The following is an 18,139-nucleotide window of genomic DNA, read 5'->3' as shown; positions in this document are numbered from 1 at the left end:
AAACATTAATTTTTTTAAAAACTCCAAAGCAATAGATCCATCATATAAACTAACGAGTAATGAATTGAAATAGCCAATAAAAGAATTGCCAAGCAGCAGAGCTAATCAATAAAATCTTTTTTTTGTCATCTCAGTGAAAAAACAAAGCTAGAAAGAGACAGATTCATCCCCAAGTCCTCAGCACCAGGTAACGGGTTGGACACTACAGCTGAATGAAGGAACTGACTTTCACTAACACGGGGATTGACTCCACCTCTAATGGTATACACTTGGAGTTGTCTTTAAAGCAATTCATATGCAAGTGAGGCTCAGATGCCAGCTGCCTTTCTACTTGACTCTTCTCCCTCTTCCAGCCTAATTTGGTAGATAAGTTTTTTTAGCGAGAAGGAGCAAGGGAAGGGTGGATTGGTATGTGTTTGGATTTCCTCTTCCCACACAAACACATGCCTTCACTTGCTTCCCACTCTCACTCACTTGCTTTGTCTTTCTCGCTCTCTCACGCGCTCACACAGGTGTGCTTCACAACTTATACAGGAGTTATACAGGAGTTGGCACCCGTTAGTGACAGTGTCTCCTTTTCTCATGTCCTGCTGCCAACTTGATGCCTGGCCCTGCTTGCCATCTGGAGCCCAAGCCCTCTATGTCTGCCATCCTGTCCTTTGTAGCAGTCTGTCAGGTGTTGAGTATCCACTGCTCTCCCTGGTTCTGCCTTCAACTAGAATCTTCAGCACTCCAAAATTTCAAAATGGTTGTATCTAGTACAGCCTATGTGCAGAGGCAATTCTAATCAGTGCATCAGTCAAAGTAATCATTTGCTTTTTCACATAACTGAAGTCATTGAAATTTCTACACCAGAAAATATTAAATTGTTACCAACAAGTTCGTGATTTTTGTTTGTCAGTTTAGGACCCTGTAACTTAGATTTGAATTATTACCCTCAAACTTTTGTTTAATGGACATTAAGAAAATACTTGATATAATTTAGTAGCGATAGAGAACATGAGGATCAGTCATATTTGTTGAGGGTTGAGTTTGAAGTTTCAATTTAATCTAACAATTGGAAAGAGTGCAGAAGAAATTTACAAGGATGTTGCCAGGACTCAACAGTCCGAGTTATAAAGAGAGGTTGGACAAGCTAGGACTTTTTTCCCTTAGAGCTTAGGAGCCAGAGGGGGACGTTATTGAGGTGAATAAGATCATGAGAGGCATGGATAGGGAGAATGCACTCAGTCTTTTTCCCAAGGCTGGGGAATTGAGCACTAGAGGACATCAGTTTAAGGTTAGAGAGGAAAGAGTCAAAGGGAACCAGAGGGACAACTTTCTTACACAAGGTGGTACATACATGGAATAAACTGCCAGCAGAAGTAGTTGAGGGGGAGCATTAACAACATTTAAAAGGCATTTGGACAAATGCATGGATAGGAAACATTGAGAAGGATATTGGCCAAGTGCAGGGACATGGGGTTAGTGTGGATGGACATGTTGGTCAGCATGGATCAATTTGGGCCAAAGGGCCGGTCTCCGTGCTGTCGAACTTTATTACTCTATAACTATATATTCTTTCCAGAGACTATATATTCAGAGACTCATTCTCACACACATTTGCTGCTGATAGGTTCACTAGTTAGCCCTTTAGGAGAAGGGTAGGAGATGTAATGTAGGAGAAATTAGCCTCTGATTGGTTCACAGGTTCTCGACCATTTTTCAAAAGATGGCCTTGTAGTCCAGTAGTAGTGTCCCTACCTCTGAGCCAGGAGACCTGGATTCAAGTCCCATCTGCTCCAGAGGTTTGTAATAACATCCCTGAGCAGGTTGATTTGAAAATGTCCATATCTTTCCACGTGACTGATTCCATGACTTGGACAAGATCCCTACCAGCATAAATGTGAACAATCCAGACTGTGCGCTCAACAAGTCTTCTGTAAACAGCTATGGAGGTGTAGTAAACTACATCTTGTTATCCACGCTTCTTCTACAGGGACATATTCATGATCCATCCTCCATCACGGACTACTAGACAGCCCCGCTGACTAGCATGGGAAGCAGGATTGGCAGCACCAATCCACCTCAACCACAAGCCAGTAGTGGTTAGTACCCAGATACCGCATCAGATCATAATACGTGGCTGCAATTCATCTTGAGAATGGTGCACGTTACTGGCACTGGGCATCAGTGGTGAGGGGAGCAAATGGTGATGGTGGAGAATAGTGTGCTAATCAAACAGGTTACTTAGTCCTGATTGGTGTTAAGCTTCGAGAATGTTTTTGGAGTGGTGTTCATCCAGGCAAGTAGAGAGAATTCCAACACACTCCTGACTTGTGCCCTGTAGATGTTGGATAGCCTTTTGGAGTTAGGAGAAGAGTTACTGCATAATTCACAGCTTCTGCTATGATCTTATAGCCACACTCTATTTACATGGCTAGGCCAGTTCAGTTTATGGTCAGTGATAATCCCCAGGATTTTGATGGTAGTGATGTAATGCCATTTAATGTCAAGGGGTGGAGGGAGTTGTTGGTAGTGGTTAGACTCTATTTTGTTGAAGATGGTCATTTTCTGGGTGGTTGGGGAGGATTGCTACGACCAGACTTTCTCAATATGGTGTACTACACATTTTTAAAAATTCTTTGATAGGATTGCATCACTGACAACCAGTTATTGTTGCTCATCCCTAATTGCCGTTGAATGGAATAGCTAACTAAAGCATTTCAGAGGGCAGTTAGAAGTCAAGCACATGGCTGCAGGTCTGGGGTCAAACGTAGACCTGTGTCAGGTAAAGATGGCAGATTTTGTCCTGTGAAGGACATCAGCAAACCAAATAGATTTGCACAACAATTAATGATAGTTTCACAGTCACCATTAGAGATCAAATTCCATTTGCAGATTTCATTCATCAAATTTAAATTTCACCAGTACCTGTAGTTTAATTTTAACCCATGTCCCCAGAGCATGAGGTTAGATCCTTTGAATTAAAATATTTCTCTGATCAAAATAAATAGTAAAATGTATGGGTTAAAAAAAAAGGTATTAAGACCACTTTATATGTAACAAATGTACAAGGTTGCCATCACACCCAGGTCAAGGGTGAGGTTGAGAAGACAGGACCCCAATGGGTGAACCCACATGGTTAGCATTACCCTGTATCACAAATCAGCTGTCCAACCAACTAAGCTAACCAACCTGACAAGGGTATATAACTAGTTTTCTTGCTCTAAAGCTTGAAAGGAAAGGGACAAATAACAATCATTGCGCCAGGACAGAAATGACACTGCAACGAAGCTCAACTAATCTTGCATCATATAAAATATTGAATAAATTCATGGTTCTTGAAATTTTCACCAACTTATGCAGGAGATTTAATGACAACTTGCAAGAGATTTTGCTCAAATTATATGATATTTAAAAACTTGATCACCAACCTGTTTCTTTTTTCAGATTCCTTTTTGGTATCCATTGCTTCAGTGGATTGCCCAGAGTCTTATTTTATTCACGAAACAAAAAAAAAGTATATGCAATTCAAAACAAGTGATATTTGTATTTACATCTATTAACTAAAATTTAAATCTTTTCACAACACAGAACCCCCATTAAAATGCAATGTTGTTTACTTTGAATAACTCTGATTGAATTTAACATATTTCATAGCTTTCCGGTGCATGTTTTTGCTATGGTTGTCAGTTCTCACTGAGCAAAACATTCTTAGAGTCTTGATACTGCGTACAGTATTTGATCCTAGCCTGTATAACCATTCCTCGTAAGACACCCAGTCCATTTAATAACTATTGAACTGTTTCCAATGCACTTATATTCTAGCTTAAATTAGGATCAAATACTGTACACAGTACCATATATGTGCCCTCACAAATGCCCTGTACAAATGAAGCATAACCTCCCTCCATTGTCCTCAAACTTCCTTTGTAAGAAATAAGAACATTTTATTAACTTTCCTAATTATGCTCCACCCGTACACTAGGCTTTTGTGACTTGTGCACGAGGACATCTATAGCCCTCTCCATCTCAGAGTTCTGCAATCTCTCCCTCTATAGATAGTATGCATTTTTACATTCTTGTCATAATGGACAATTTCACATTTTCCCATATTATACTTCATATTCCAAATCTGTGCTGTGTCCATTCATTTAACAAATATCCTTTTGTGACTTCCAAATAATCTTTTCACAACTTACTTTATCTTTGTACCATCAGCAAATTTAGCAACCATACCTTGTGTCCCTCCATCTATGTTATTTTTATAAATTATAAGTTGAGACTCCAGCACTGATCCCCTGTGGTACACCTCTCATTCACCTTGCCAAATGAAATCCATTTATGCCTACTCAGTTTCCTTCTAACTAGTCAATCATTCACTCCCTACACGATGAGCTGTTACTGTCTACAATAATTGTTGATATGTTGCCTTATCAAATGCTTTTTGGAAATCTAAGTAGAGAACATCCATCAGTTCCCCTTTATCCATAACACTGCCATTACTACTTCAAAAAGAACTCCAATACATTGCTTAAACAAGTTCCCTTTCACAAATCCATTGTGACTCTGCCCAATTACCTTAACTTCTCTAACAGCCCTACTTTAATTTCATCGGCTCAGACATTATGAAAGGCTTACCATAAATCCTGACAGTGTTCAGCAATTCAGCTTGGACACAAATACAGGGCCCCCTTCCCTAACTGTAGATAGGATCGGAGTCATTGACTCAAACAAATAGGTGTTTGCATATTTGGGACTGATAAGGAGTCCGAGTGAAAAATTCATTGCTCCTAGGGCGAGATACCCTGTGAGCTGTAAAAGAGTTTGACAGATTGTGGAGGTCTTCTTGATAGACCTTGAAAAGAAAAACATTGGAAAATCTCTGGAGTAGTTGGCCTAAAGCAGATGTTTGTTAATGTCACAGCTGGGTACATAGCATTGGCAGAGAGATCGGACTTTAAAACAATTTAAAAAGTTCAAGAAACTAAAAGGCAGGGAGAAGAAAAATCAGACAATGGGTAGATGTGGTTGCTTTTTCCAATGTTCAAGTAGATGAGAATTCAAAGCAGCAAGATCTTCTAATGTTTTGCTAAACTTGAGTAGTGTCAAGCTGTGAACCGCAGGCCACTTTGAAAATCAGGTCAGGTATCCTTTGACTTTCCTGGGGGAGTGTAGGAGAGAGGTTCTTTCAGTGGCTCCAACTAATGCTGGAGCTTAGGTGAAGATACATACCTCTGTCTAGCGTAGGGAGGGAAATCAGCCTGGCAAATACACCCGGTACAGTGAAAAGACAAGGGCAGAAAGGGCAGGCAATGAAGCATTCAGCAAAATTCAAACAGAAGTCACAAACCTGCAGAAGTCACTTTTCTCTAGTAAAGCTAAAACAGAAGAGGACAACGAGCTGGATGATGATGATGGAAACTGTCAGAAATTTGACCTCTCCACTGCCACAATCCAAACTCATTATCACCAAAGTAGTATGTTTCAAGATGAGAAGAACCCATACATACAGGTCCAGTCAGCGTTAAAAAGGATGATCAGAAAGCACAATGGATTCAAAAAGCATTAAATTGAAAAAAAAAAGTTTAAAACAAGGTTTTGTACTGTGAAGCGCTGTGATTTATTCCCAAAACATACAGCTAAACTGAAATTTGGCAGAACTCCTAGCTTAAACTAAGAATTTTAAAACTGACTTAAGGAGTAAACACAAAATAAGAGATTTGGAAAAGGTTCCATTCCTTTCCTATAGTTAGTTGTAGATTTTTTTTGTATCAACCTGCTCATATCTGTTTGGAAACATCTTTGAAGCAGGCAGAACTTGAGTCCAGGCCTCCTGTCTTAGAGGATGGGACACTATCACTGTCCCACATGAGCCCTTCAAACAAATACCCTGTTGTTTTTATTTTAGTTGCTTTTGTAGGCTAGTGTCCATCTTTAAATCTTGTCTTAAAATCCAAGTTGAGTGAGAAACATCTTACAAAATACTCAAACGTTTTGAAAACTTTGGAATACTTGAGAAAAATTGAAGAAAAAATAATATTTTTCTTGAGTTTAAAATCAAGTTCAGCTCCTGACTCGTTGGGAAAGGTCTTCCTTTTAAAAAAAAAGGTACATAAATTAATACAATGGCATGAGATAATGAAAATGTCTGGAGTAGTTGGCCAATAGCACACACGTGTGACGTCACAGCTGGGTACATAGCATTGGCGGCTCCAGGAGCAGAGAGATCTGACTTTGAAACAATGTAAAAAAGTTCAAGAAACTAAAAGGAATCCTGTAGAGAAACCAAACAGAAATTGAGGAAATCAAAATTTAATGCTGCGTTCTAACCTTTCTGCCTTGAGCAGAATTCTGGGTCTTCTGTTTACATGGTAGATAATTGCAAATTTAACAAGATTTATGGCCCTTCAAGAATTTGACCACACTTTGGAAAAACACGGTGGCTCAGTTGTTAGCACTGCTGGTTCACAGTACCAGGGATCTGGGTTCAATTCCACCCTCAGGGAACTGTCTGTGTGGAGTTTGTACATTCTCCCTCTGTCAGCATGGGTTTCTGCTGGATGCTCCAGTTACCTCCGTCAGTCCAAAGATGTGCAAGTTAGATGGATTGGCCATGTTAAATTACCCATTGTGATCAGGGATGTGTAGATTGGGTGCATTATCCCTAGGAAATGGAGGATTACAAGGATAGAGTGGGGTGTTGGATTTGGTGGGATCCTCTTCAGAGGGTTGGTGTGGACTCGTTGGGCCAAATGGCCTGTTTCCAAACTGTAGGGATTCTATGTATTCCTGATGAAGGGCTTTTGCCTGAAACATTGATTTTACTGTTCCTTGGATGCTGCCTTACCACTCCAGCACCACTGTAATCTAGACTCTGGTTTCCAGCATCTGCAGTCATTGTTTTTACCTATTCTATGTAACTGCAGATCTTTTAAACATTCACCATATGAGTTCTATAATTGCAAAATGCAAATTTTAAATCTTGCTAAACTTTAGCACTCTACATTTAGTACAGATATGATTGGGCAATTTTAGCCATTGAGCTAGTATCACAGTGGATTTTATTTCTGTATATAACAGATTTTGACAGTCATCTACGTATTGATAGTACAGCAAGAGACACCGGAGTTTTGAAAATTCAAGAATTGACCTACAGACATCATCTTTGGACTACATCTTTGAGAAATTTGAACTTGCCATTTGTTATCTTCACAGATATGATGATAATGGAAGATGTGAAAGTAACCTTTAAACTGAATGTACATCACTTGCGCCTCAGATATAAGAATACCATGTAAAGCTATAAAGTCTGTGTATAATCATTTCTGATATTAGGATTGATAGATAAAGTAACTTGATACAAATTGCATTTCAAGTACTCAAAGGAATATTTACATGAACTTTAAGGGGGCAAACAAGCTTAAAATTAAAATACAATTCAATGGAAACAGCCGGTGTAGTTTTAATTCGTTTTAAAACTTTGGCAAAGATTATTTGGAAAGAAATAAACTGATCATGAACAAAACTTGTCAGTCAGTTCAACACCACCTCTCAGGCTGTACAGTTAAAAAATCATCAGGAGTGTTGTTCCTCTATTTGAATTTGGTGTAATCTTAAAAAGGAAAAGTTGGGCATAACCTAGCAAGATGCTTTTTAGAAATGTGTTTTATTTCAAAAAGACTGAACGAATAAGCAAAATGGAACCACATGGTAATGTTTGATTTCTGTTTTAAAAGGTATTAAAAACATCTTTTATTGGACATTAAAGGATGCTCCAGAGTTTATGAAATAGAATGATAATTAGTGGAATGTCCCGTTTAGAATAATGGGTAGTGAGAAGAAAAATGGCACAATATCAAATAGGAATAATTCATCTTAGAGTAATTAAGTGCAATATATAAAGTGAAAGGAATCACAGAAACCCTACAATGCAGCAGCAGACTATTCAGCCCATCGAGTCCACACTGACTCTCTGAAGAGCATTCCAAGCAGACCCAAGCCCCTACCCTAACCCTGCATTTCCCTTGGCTAATCCACCCAGCCAGCACATCCCAGGATAGTATCAGCAATTTAGTGTGGCCAATTCATCTAATCTGCACATCTTTGGACTGTGGGAGGAAACCAGAGTAGCCGGAGGAAACTCATGCAGACACAGAGAGAGAATGTGAAAACTCCAAACAGACAGTTGCCCAAGGGTGGAACTGAACCCAGGTCCTGGCACTGCGAGGCAGCAGTGCTAACCACAGAGTCAATGTGCTGCCCTTGGAATGTGTAAATGAAATTAATAAGTTGACAACTTTCTCTTGGAAATGTGAATCATTGCCTATGTAGATTTTAAGACAGTTCAGTACTTCAGCTACCACCCTAAATACTATAAGACCATAAGACCATAAGACATAGGAGTGGAAGTAAGGCCATTCGGCCCATCGAGTCCACTCCGCCATTCAATCATGGCTGATGCGCATTTCAGCTCCACTTACCAGCGTTCTCCCCGTAGCCCTTAATTCCTCTAGACAACAAGAATCTATCAATCTCGGCCTTGAAGACATTTAGCGTCCCGGCTTCCACTGCACTCCGTGGCAATGAATTCCACAGGCCCACCACTCTCTGGCTGAAGAAATGTCTCCGCATTTCTGTGCTGAAATGACCCCCTCTAATTCTAAGGCTGTGTCCACGGGTCCTAGTCTCCTCGTTTAACTGAAACAATTTCCTAGCATCCACCTTTTCCAAGCCATGTATTATTTTGTACGTCTCTATTAAGTCTCCCCTTAATCTTCTAAACTCCAACGAATACAATCCCAGTATCCTCAGCCGTTCCTCATATGTTAGACCTGTCATTCCAGGGATCATCCGTGTGAATCTCCACTGGACACGTTCCAGTGCCAGTATGTCCTTCCTGAGGTGTGGAGACCAAAACTGGACACAGTACTCCAAATGGGGCCTAACCAGAGCTTTATAAAGTCTTAGTAGTACATCTCTGCTTTTATATTCCAACCCTCTTGAGATAAGAGACAACATTGCATTCGCTTTCTTAATCACGGACTCAACCTGCATGTTTACCTTTAGAGAATCCTCGACTAGCACTCCCAGATCCCTTTGTGCTTTGGCTTTATTAATTTTCTCACCATTTAGAAAGTAGTCTATGCTTTTATTCTTTTTGCCAAAGTGCAAGACCTCGCACTTGCTAACGTTAAATTCCATCAGCCATTTCCTGGACCACTCTCCCAACCTGTCTAGATCCTTCTGTAGCCTCCCCACTTCCTCAGTACTACCTACCTGTCCACTTAACTTCGTATCATCGGCAAACTTCGCTAGAATGCCCCCGGTTCCCTCATCCAAATCATTAATATATAATGCGAACAGCTGTGGCCCCAGCACCGAACCCTGCGGGACACCGCTCGTCACCGGCTGCCATTCTGAAAAAGAACCTTTTATCCCAACTCTCTGCCTTCTGTTAGACAGCCAATCCTCAATCCATCCCAGCAGCTCACCTCGAACACCATGGGCCCTCACCTTGCTCAGCAGCCTCCCGTGTGGCACCTTATCAAAGGCCTTTTGAAAGTCTAGATAGACCACATCCACTGGGTTTCCCTGGTCTAACCTACTTGTTACCTCTTCAAAAAATTCCAACAGGTTTGTCAGGCATGACCTCCCTTTACTAAATCCATGTTGACTTGTTCTAATCAGACTCTGCTCTTCCAAGAATTTAGAAACCTCATCCTTAATGATGGATTCTAGAATTTTACCAACAACCGAGGTTAAGCTGATTGGCCTATAATTTTCCATCTTTTGCCTTGATCCTTTCTTGAACAAGGGGGTTACAACAGCCATCTTCCAATCATCCAGGACCTTTCCTGACTCCAGTGACTCTTGAAAGATCTCAACCAATGCCTCTGCTATTTCCTCAGCCACCTCTCTCAGAACTCTAGGGTGTATCCCATCGGGGCCAGGAGATTTATCAATTTTAAGACTTTTTAACTTTTCTAGCACTATCTCTTTCGTAATGGCAACCATACTCAACTCAGCCCCATGATACCCTTTAATTTTTGGGATATTACTCATGTCTTCCACTGTGAAGACTGACGCAAAGTACTTGTTAAGTTCTCCTGCTATTTCCTTATCTCCCATCACTAGGCTTCCTGCATCAGTTTGAAGTGGCCCAATGTCTACTTTTGCCTGTCGTTTGTTTCTTAAGTACTGAAAGAAACTTTTACTATTATTTCTAATATTACTGGCTAGCCTACCTTCATATTTGATCCTCTCCTTTCTTATTACACTCTTTGTTATCCTCTGTTTGCTTTTGTATCTTTCCCAATCTTCTGATTTCCCACTGTTCTTAGCCACTTTATAGGATCTCTCTTTTTCTTTAATACATTTCCTGACTTCCTTTGTCAGCCAAGGTTGTCTAATCCCTCCCCGGTTAATCTTTCTTTTCTTGGGAATGACCCTCTGTACAGTGTCCTCAATTATACCTACAAACTCCTGCCATTTTTGCTCTACTGTCTTCCCGGTTAGCCTCTGCTTCCAGTCTATTTTAGTCAGTTCCTTTCTCATGCCCTCATAATTACCTTTATTCAACTGTAACACCATTACATCCGATTTTGCCTTCTCCCTTTCAAACTCCAGACTGAACTCTATCATATTATGGTCGCTACTTCCTAAGGGTTCCCTTACTTTAAGATCTTTTATAGAGTCTGGTTCATTGCAAAGCACTAGGTCCAGAATAGCCTGCTCTCTTGTGGGCTCCATGACAAGCTGTTCCAAAAAGCCATCCTGTAAGCATTCCATGAATTCCCTTTCTTTGGATCCACTAACAACATTATTTACCCAGTCCACCTGCATATTGAAGTCTCCCATGATCAATGTAACCTTGCCTTTCTGACATGCCTTCTCTATTTCCCGGTACATGTTGCGTCCCTGGTCCTGACCACTGTTAGGAGGTCTATACACAACTCCAATTATGTTTTTTTTGCCTTTACTGGGACCAAGTTGGGATGATACACATACCCTCTTTTTCCCATCCACTTTTGATCTTTCAATGAGATCACTTCAAAAGTCAAGAACATGTGACATGACCTTAGAATGTTAGTCTATGCATGCAGAAATGACTTGTTATGTCTGAAGTAACAAACATGAGGGAATACATGGTGAAAATGGTGAAAGAAGCACAGAGCCATACATCTACAACTACTTAACAAAATGGTTTCTGTGGCCAGAAATCATTTTTTAAGCGACAAGACATAGATACATAATTCATTGAGAAACTCACATCGAGGTGGTGAGATGGAGGCAAAATTAAAGCAAAAGAAATGTCAAGCTGGAACAATTGACTGCTAAAGGGGGAAAAATCCTCAATAAATTTATTCTAAAATATCAGTACAGGTGAAGGACAAGCTGGAGAATTATTTGAGCACATATAATCTACTGCTGTAATTGTATGTACCATAACCAGCCAAGGACAAGTCACAATCCACAGAGGATATAAAGGATCGTTTTAATGTGGAACCAGGGAAAATAAAGGGAAAAATCCAACAGCTTGATCCAAGGAAAAAAAGGAAAATCAAAAAAAAAAAATAGGGAGACAAAGGGGAGAATGAAACCAGGCAAAGAAATGCTCACCATTAGAGATACAGAGCTAGTATGTTACAAACAAATGCTCGGACAATTGGAAGCCTTTCTACTCCTTCCAACCCATTAAAACAACTTGGTGGTCTCTGTACCATACCTAAACGGTTGTTCCTTGACTAAATTAACAAACTCTGAAAATTCCTCATGAATCATTGACTACCTGGTACAATATGTAACAAACATGCCATAAGCGAGATGTCCCAAAAAGTGAGTTAAACTAATTTTCTCCAATTCCTAAACATCCCAGCTTTTCAAACCTCAAGTTTTCATTTACCTTACATTTTAAACTTTCAAACCAGAAACTAAAATTTGTATTCCTAAAATACATTAAATCATGAAATTACATATTTATAACAACAGTTTTATGTAAATTAACAAGTTGAAACACATGAACCAATCATAGGCAATGTGTTAAAAAAGGTACAGCAACATCTAGCCTGTATAATCAAGTAATCAGCTGAATGGAACAAAATTCTAATAAAACACTTACCAACATTTTGAATTGGTGATGTGGAACACAGTTCAGGAGTTCTGTGGAAGAATTGTCCCCATTAATGAAACATGCAACTTCCACACCATTTTCTCTACCTTGCACCATACAGTTTAATGCAAATGAATAAAATGAGCTTTTGTTCTACAACAGAAGATTATCTGCGCTCATAATTTCGACAAGTCAAGTTAAGATATGGCACAACATTTACTTGTCAGGAAAGTTGTCAGCTAGAAAATAATCTTAAATTCAGCACAGAAGTCTTAGAAAACATCATAATCTCATGACTGGGTAGGACTGTAAACAGCAGGAACCATAAGGTATCAAGTTTGATCTATACTGAAGCATTTGGCCTATATTGCTAAACTCCACAAAACCAAGTTTACAAGGTGATGAAATAGTGACAATGGCCAGTGAAGAACTAAAAGAAAAAAAAGAGGAAGAAAGTAAAATAAGAAGTTGGGATTTAATCAAGAAATTCTCAAGTATTGTTAACAGTGCATTTTGTAGATTTTAGACTCACTGATTTCAATCATAATACTAGCCCAATCGGCTGGACAGCTTGTTTGTAACACATTGCTACTATCAGCATAGATTCAATTCCCACACAATGAAGGATTCTGCATCTCAAACTTTCTCATCTGAGGCATGGTGACTCTTAGGTTAAACCACCAACAGTCATCTCTCTCTAATGGGAAAATAGCCCAATGGTCTGAACAGACTATGATGACTTTATTTTACTTACACCTCATCTAGATCCATCTTTCATTTCTTTACTGGTGTATTATCATCTTCTGCTTTGTTGATTTGCATCAACATCCTTTTGTCATTTACTTTTGCTTACTTTCCCATTTAGGGCAGCACGATGGCTCAGTGGTTAGCACTGCTACCTCACAGCACCAGGGACCCAGGTTCATTTCCCCACTCAGGTGACTGCCTCTGTAGAATTTGCCCATTCTCCCACGTATGTGTGGGTCTCTGCTGTGTGCTCTGGTTTCCTCCCTCAATCCAAAGATGTGCAGGTTAGGTGGATTAGCCATGGGAAATGCAGGTTTACAGGGACAGGGTAGGAGTCTGGGTTGGATCTCTCCAGAGATTGAATAGCCTGCTCTCACACTGGAGGGATTCTATCACAAAGCTTTAGATGTGAAGTATCGATATGCAGGTTTCCTCGCAGCCTTTGGAGTCCTCGTTTTACAGCAGACCATTCTTTCATTCAACGGGTTCTCTGCCAGAAGTCAGCATGATTGTGTAAAGGAGGCTGCAGAAGAAGATTGAGAGCCTATAGTTGCTCCTGCAGCTGCGCAAAGGACTGATCTATAATTCTGTGGGTGAAAGAGGGTGGAAACGTAGGATCTCAGTTGTTATCCCTAGGGATGATGTCCAAATCCCATATGACCATAAGACATGGGACAGAAATTAGGCCATTCAGCTCAGTGAGTCTGCTCCACCATTCAATCATGGCAGATAAGCTTCTCAGCCTCATTCTCACCATAATCCCAGTTCTTGGAAATGTAACAAGAACATGGGTTATGTTCAATGACAATCGAACCATAATTTTAAAACCTAAGGCAGGAGATTTAATAAGGCATTGGAGGAAAAACCATTTTCACCCAGAAGGTGGAAGTCTTCTGGAATGCACTGCCTGGGAGAACAGTTGAGATGCAAAACCTCAAAACCTTTAAAAGCTCATCCAAGTACTTTCTAAAGTGTCATTCCATTCAAAGCTATGGGCCAAGTGTAGGAAAGTGGTTATGAATGTAGGTCACAATGTACTTTTGCAGCACAGACTCGATGAGCCAAAATGCCTCTTCTGTACTGAATGTTTCTATGATCTTATGACTGACCCTGGCAGTGCTTGTGTAGGAGTTTGCAAAGATGATGTTTGGGGAAAATGCTCTTGTTTTGCTTCACCTTCAAGTAGAACTTACTCATTAAACATGTTCTTGCCTCCTTTGAATTGCAGGTTTTCCAAGAGTCAAAAAAACACATCAGCCATGAATCAACATGCGAAGCAAGTCAAAAGAGAGGCTGTCAGCCTCTTTAAAATATTTAGCCAGCCAATCCACCTCCCGGTCTGGATTGGCAGTCCTCCCTTTCTTCCATGTTTCTTAAATACAGCAGATGTGTTGACTGAAGGCCAATTTAGGTTTGGTTTGAGATATTTTAATACTCTACCAGACCCTAACTTACCTGCTTCTGGTGGTAACATTTAATCTTTTGGAATTTTCCATTGCATGTGAATGCCAATTGGTAGAGGGAACAGAATATAAAGCAAAGATAGGTGTATTAACCAAAAGGATGCGTTTAATTTGGAGAAATAAAAAAAAATCTTTACAGAAGAGAAAAACCAAGTAGCAATGTATTTATTCATTGATTATTTTGCTGTACCAAAAGTAGGTAAATTGTTTACTGAAAGAAATTTGTACCTACATTTCAGGAAGACCAACGTCATCGTATATTTCCTCAAATGTCTCTGGTTGTTTCAAAATTCTTTTACTAATTTCCTTAATTTCGGCATTATCCATTTTCACAGCTTCAATCTGGATGTAACCATCTGTAATAATAAAAAGTCAGACTCCTTGATGGACCTTTCAGAAGCAGCATCAATGAAATATTTCATTACCCATCACAAACAGGTCTTCATCCCATCCTATTGAATAGATTAGCAAAGGGTGAAAGCAACTGCTTCACAACTTTTCTGGGAAATACTTTAAGTTTGAAGCCAGTTAAAAGCAGATCTGTAAAATAAAATGTGAGAGCACAAAAATCTATTTTTTTTAAAAGAGGGCTTGACATGGAAACCCTATGGTGGCCTTCCACCCAGTGTTAATTTATATTACAACAGTGACTAGACTTCAAAAGCACTTCATCAGCTGTAAAGTGCATTGAGAAATTCAGTGGGCGTGAGAAGAGCTTATGTAAATACAAATCTTTCTGCATTGGATAGGTAGGTGTTTGTAAATGAGTTGATCTAAGTAACAAAGGAATAAAGAATCCAAATCATTTCCTCATCTGTGTGGACAGCTTAAAATCACATGTCAGACCGGTAAGGAACACTATAATGAAACAGCAAAATTACTTCAAAATGAAAGTTCAATATAATGTTCATCTCCAAGTATTACTGGCTGCTTTATAAGAAATAGTTGGAATTGAAGGGGAATTTTTTCAGCTTAAATCATAATTGTCTTTTGTCTCAAGGACATTTTTGTTCCATTTGGCCTTCTCCCAATTTTTCTCTCTCATTTTGATGGCACTGACACTCATTCAGGTTGAAACACTCCTGAATATTGCACTTCCTGGGGTTAAGCTCCCAGGATACTGAAGCTCACTGTACAGTAAATATATTGAAAAAAAAAGAGACAGTAACCCTATGCTTTATCATGATTGAGGAGTTTTAAATCTAAGTATTACAAATTTTTGGGATGTAAGAGTTTCTGGAAGTAACAGATGAAAGAGCAGCACCCTGAAAGCTAGTGCTTCCAAATAAACCTGTTAAACCATAACCTGGTGTTGAGTGATTTTTTAAACTTTGTCCACCCCAGTCCAATACCAGTTCCTTCAAATCAGAAATTAAACAGATAGGGATAAAGAATTAAAATATAAGAGCAGCAAATTATTTACATACAATTCCCATCATGAGTTCTGGCTAGCCACTTTCCAGTAGGACAATCAACCATACGGATAATTTCCACTACTTCACCCGGTTTCACAGTGAGGTCCAGTTTTCCTCCCTTTAAAAGCTGCTGCACTTGAACTTTATATATAGGAACCTCCAGGCCTGTGAGCTAAACACAAACAAACAAATAAAATTAAAATTGTCACTAATGATAATGATGAAAGTAAAAACAGAATTTCTCAAAGTTTGAGCCATTTCAGACCTGTCTTGTGTGGTGCAATTAAAAACTTTATAGCATTCCCTAACTAAGTGGTTTCTTGCAGTGTGTCTTGCTAGGTGATCGATAGTATTCCAATCAGGATAACCAATGCATCCAACTAATGAAATGCTAGCTGCATTAAAAATTAGAAATCTAAAATCAGAACACATTCCAGTGAAAAACGCCAAGGTAACATTGAGTGTACCTTGAAGGTTCAAGATGTTACCCAGTGTGGTGATGATCAGAAATAAATACTTGGAATTGAAAAATTAGTCAGATGGCACATGAAAAAAAAAACAGTTCCAACTTTGCAAGTTTAGGGCACTGAGGTCATCGATTCCATTATGCTGTATCTACAGTAGCTCTTTCCTGGACAATATAGAATTATTTCAATTGTAATCTCCAAATCTTGTCCTTCCAGAGTTTCAAATTTACATCCAATTTTCCCTCAAAAGAACCATCATGTTTCAGAGGATCCTTTATTAATGTAATGCTTTGTCTTGCAGTTGAGGTTTCACACAAAAGAAATAAAAACAGTAAGAATGAAGAACTCAAAGATGCACCCTAACCAGGCTATTGTGTATTTCCAATATTTCTACTTTTACACTTTATATTTGCTCAGTATCAGTTTTGAACAAAGGTAGCAAAAAAGACTGAAAAAACTTCAAGGAGAATAAAATCCACAGCTTTTCATAACATAGGCACAGCAGAAGAGAAAGGATGGTGGTGAAAAATCAGTTGTGTCTAAGATTGTGAAACCATCTGGGATACATTTATTACATTGATTATTGCAATACAGCACAATGCAATACAAGCTGCAACTTTGAACTGATTTTTCATTAGTTTAAAGCTTTTGACTATACAAAGCACAAAATAGTTAGCTGTAACTTCACAATATGTTGTACATACATTGAATTTCCTCTGTAGTTCTTTTTCTCTTATTTCTTTTTCTCTTATTTCTTTACTTTCATATTCCTTAACTTGGTCCTGATGTTTCCCTTTCATTTTTCTTATTTGCAATACATTTTTCTGCTCAACTTCCTGGTGCTGCTGCTCCTTTTTCTTATTGGTTTCTTCGTGTATACGACTACAAGAGAAGGAAGATCAAAAGGACAGAATTCTTCCTTTAAGAAATAAGCCTTACATGTTCATACCTTTATATTAAAAAATCTAAACAGACTTAACATTACTAGATTATGTAATAAGATGATGCACAATCCAAAGACGTTTGATCTCTGCCAACTCGCCTGATCTCAAACAGGCAAGAAGTGATACTGAATGAAATGTATATCCAGCAAAGGCTAAAATGTCAAGTCTTAATGATATTCAGTGACCTCATTAAACAGTAAAGCACACAAGGGGCTTAGGCAAGAATAGTCCGACAACACAATTTCTAATATATAAATAAATAATGGTTACTTTGGTGAGAGAAGATTTGTGACAATGAGTATTTTGACCAGTAACTTATGTTGTTTTCCTTTTTTTGTCCGAGCAGTTAAATGGAAGATGTTTCAAGAAAGATTTCAAGATAGAGAAGCTAAATTGAAACTAAATTTTCTTCATTGACGTCTATTTCAAATACACATTATAAAAACGTAGAAAGATGCTAACACTGTTGTTTAAAACAGGCATCTGCCCAAACAAATATATTAACAGGGATCATTAATGTTACAAATACAAGGTTTAGACTATTCCTATGTTTTGGGACTTTAATATAATTTAGAGTAAAATGAAGAAATGAGAGTTTTTATAGCCAAAAGAAAAGCCAATTAGTTATTAGATTGCAGGTTTCTTACGATAACTCGAAACCACACAGATAGCTTAGTGCGCAAGAAGAGAGAGTGAAAGCAGTGGGATGCAGGCAGTCAAAGCTGGTACTGAAACAGTGAAAATCATTCAATTATACAACTCTGTTTTGAATAAATTTAAAAGAACACAGCTTCCACTAGTTTCTGATGAAGACAATTTCACATAGAACAACTCTATAAAATAATTTTATTCATCTGTTTTAAAAGGCAGACCTCTTCTTCAACGAAGTGCCTTAACAATTGTCTCCTCCACAGAAAGGAGCAACATCTGGATATCCACCTTATTCAGGATGCTCAAAATTTTATACTTCAATAAGATCACATCTCATTCTTCTAAATTCCAATGTGCA

At 38.8% G+C, this 18,139-nt stretch overlaps 1 protein-coding gene across 3 annotated transcripts in view; it reads right to left on the bottom strand.

Moving 5' to 3' along the window:
- LOC122554385 (uncharacterized) overlaps positions 1–18,139 on the bottom strand; it is a 94,335-nt gene that overhangs the window by 39,910 nt on the left and 36,286 nt on the right. For all 3 annotated transcript variants that reach the window (XM_043699312.2, XM_087990644.1, XM_043699310.2), the window contains exons 4-8: positions 16,891–17,068; positions 15,732–15,891; positions 14,537–14,660; positions 12,104–12,144; positions 3,417–3,474 (exon numbers count right to left, since the gene is read on the bottom strand). In XM_043699312.2, the coding sequence (XP_043555247.2) occupies positions 3,417–3,474; positions 12,104–12,144; positions 14,537–14,660; positions 15,732–15,891; positions 16,891–17,068 (561 nt within the window). The remainder of the gene's footprint in view (positions 1–3,416; positions 3,475–12,103; positions 12,145–14,536; positions 14,661–15,731; positions 15,892–16,890; positions 17,069–18,139) is intronic.

This window comes from Chiloscyllium plagiosum, unplaced genomic scaffold, assembly GCF_037043375.1.
Source record: "Chiloscyllium plagiosum isolate Xiang-an unplaced genomic scaffold, Cpla_swu_hap1 HiC_scaffold_9, whole genome shotgun sequence".
In the NCBI taxonomy this organism is placed as follows: Eukaryota; Metazoa; Chordata; class Chondrichthyes; order Orectolobiformes; family Hemiscylliidae; genus Chiloscyllium; species Chiloscyllium plagiosum.
This window is presented reverse-complemented; position numbering and strand designations above follow the sequence as displayed.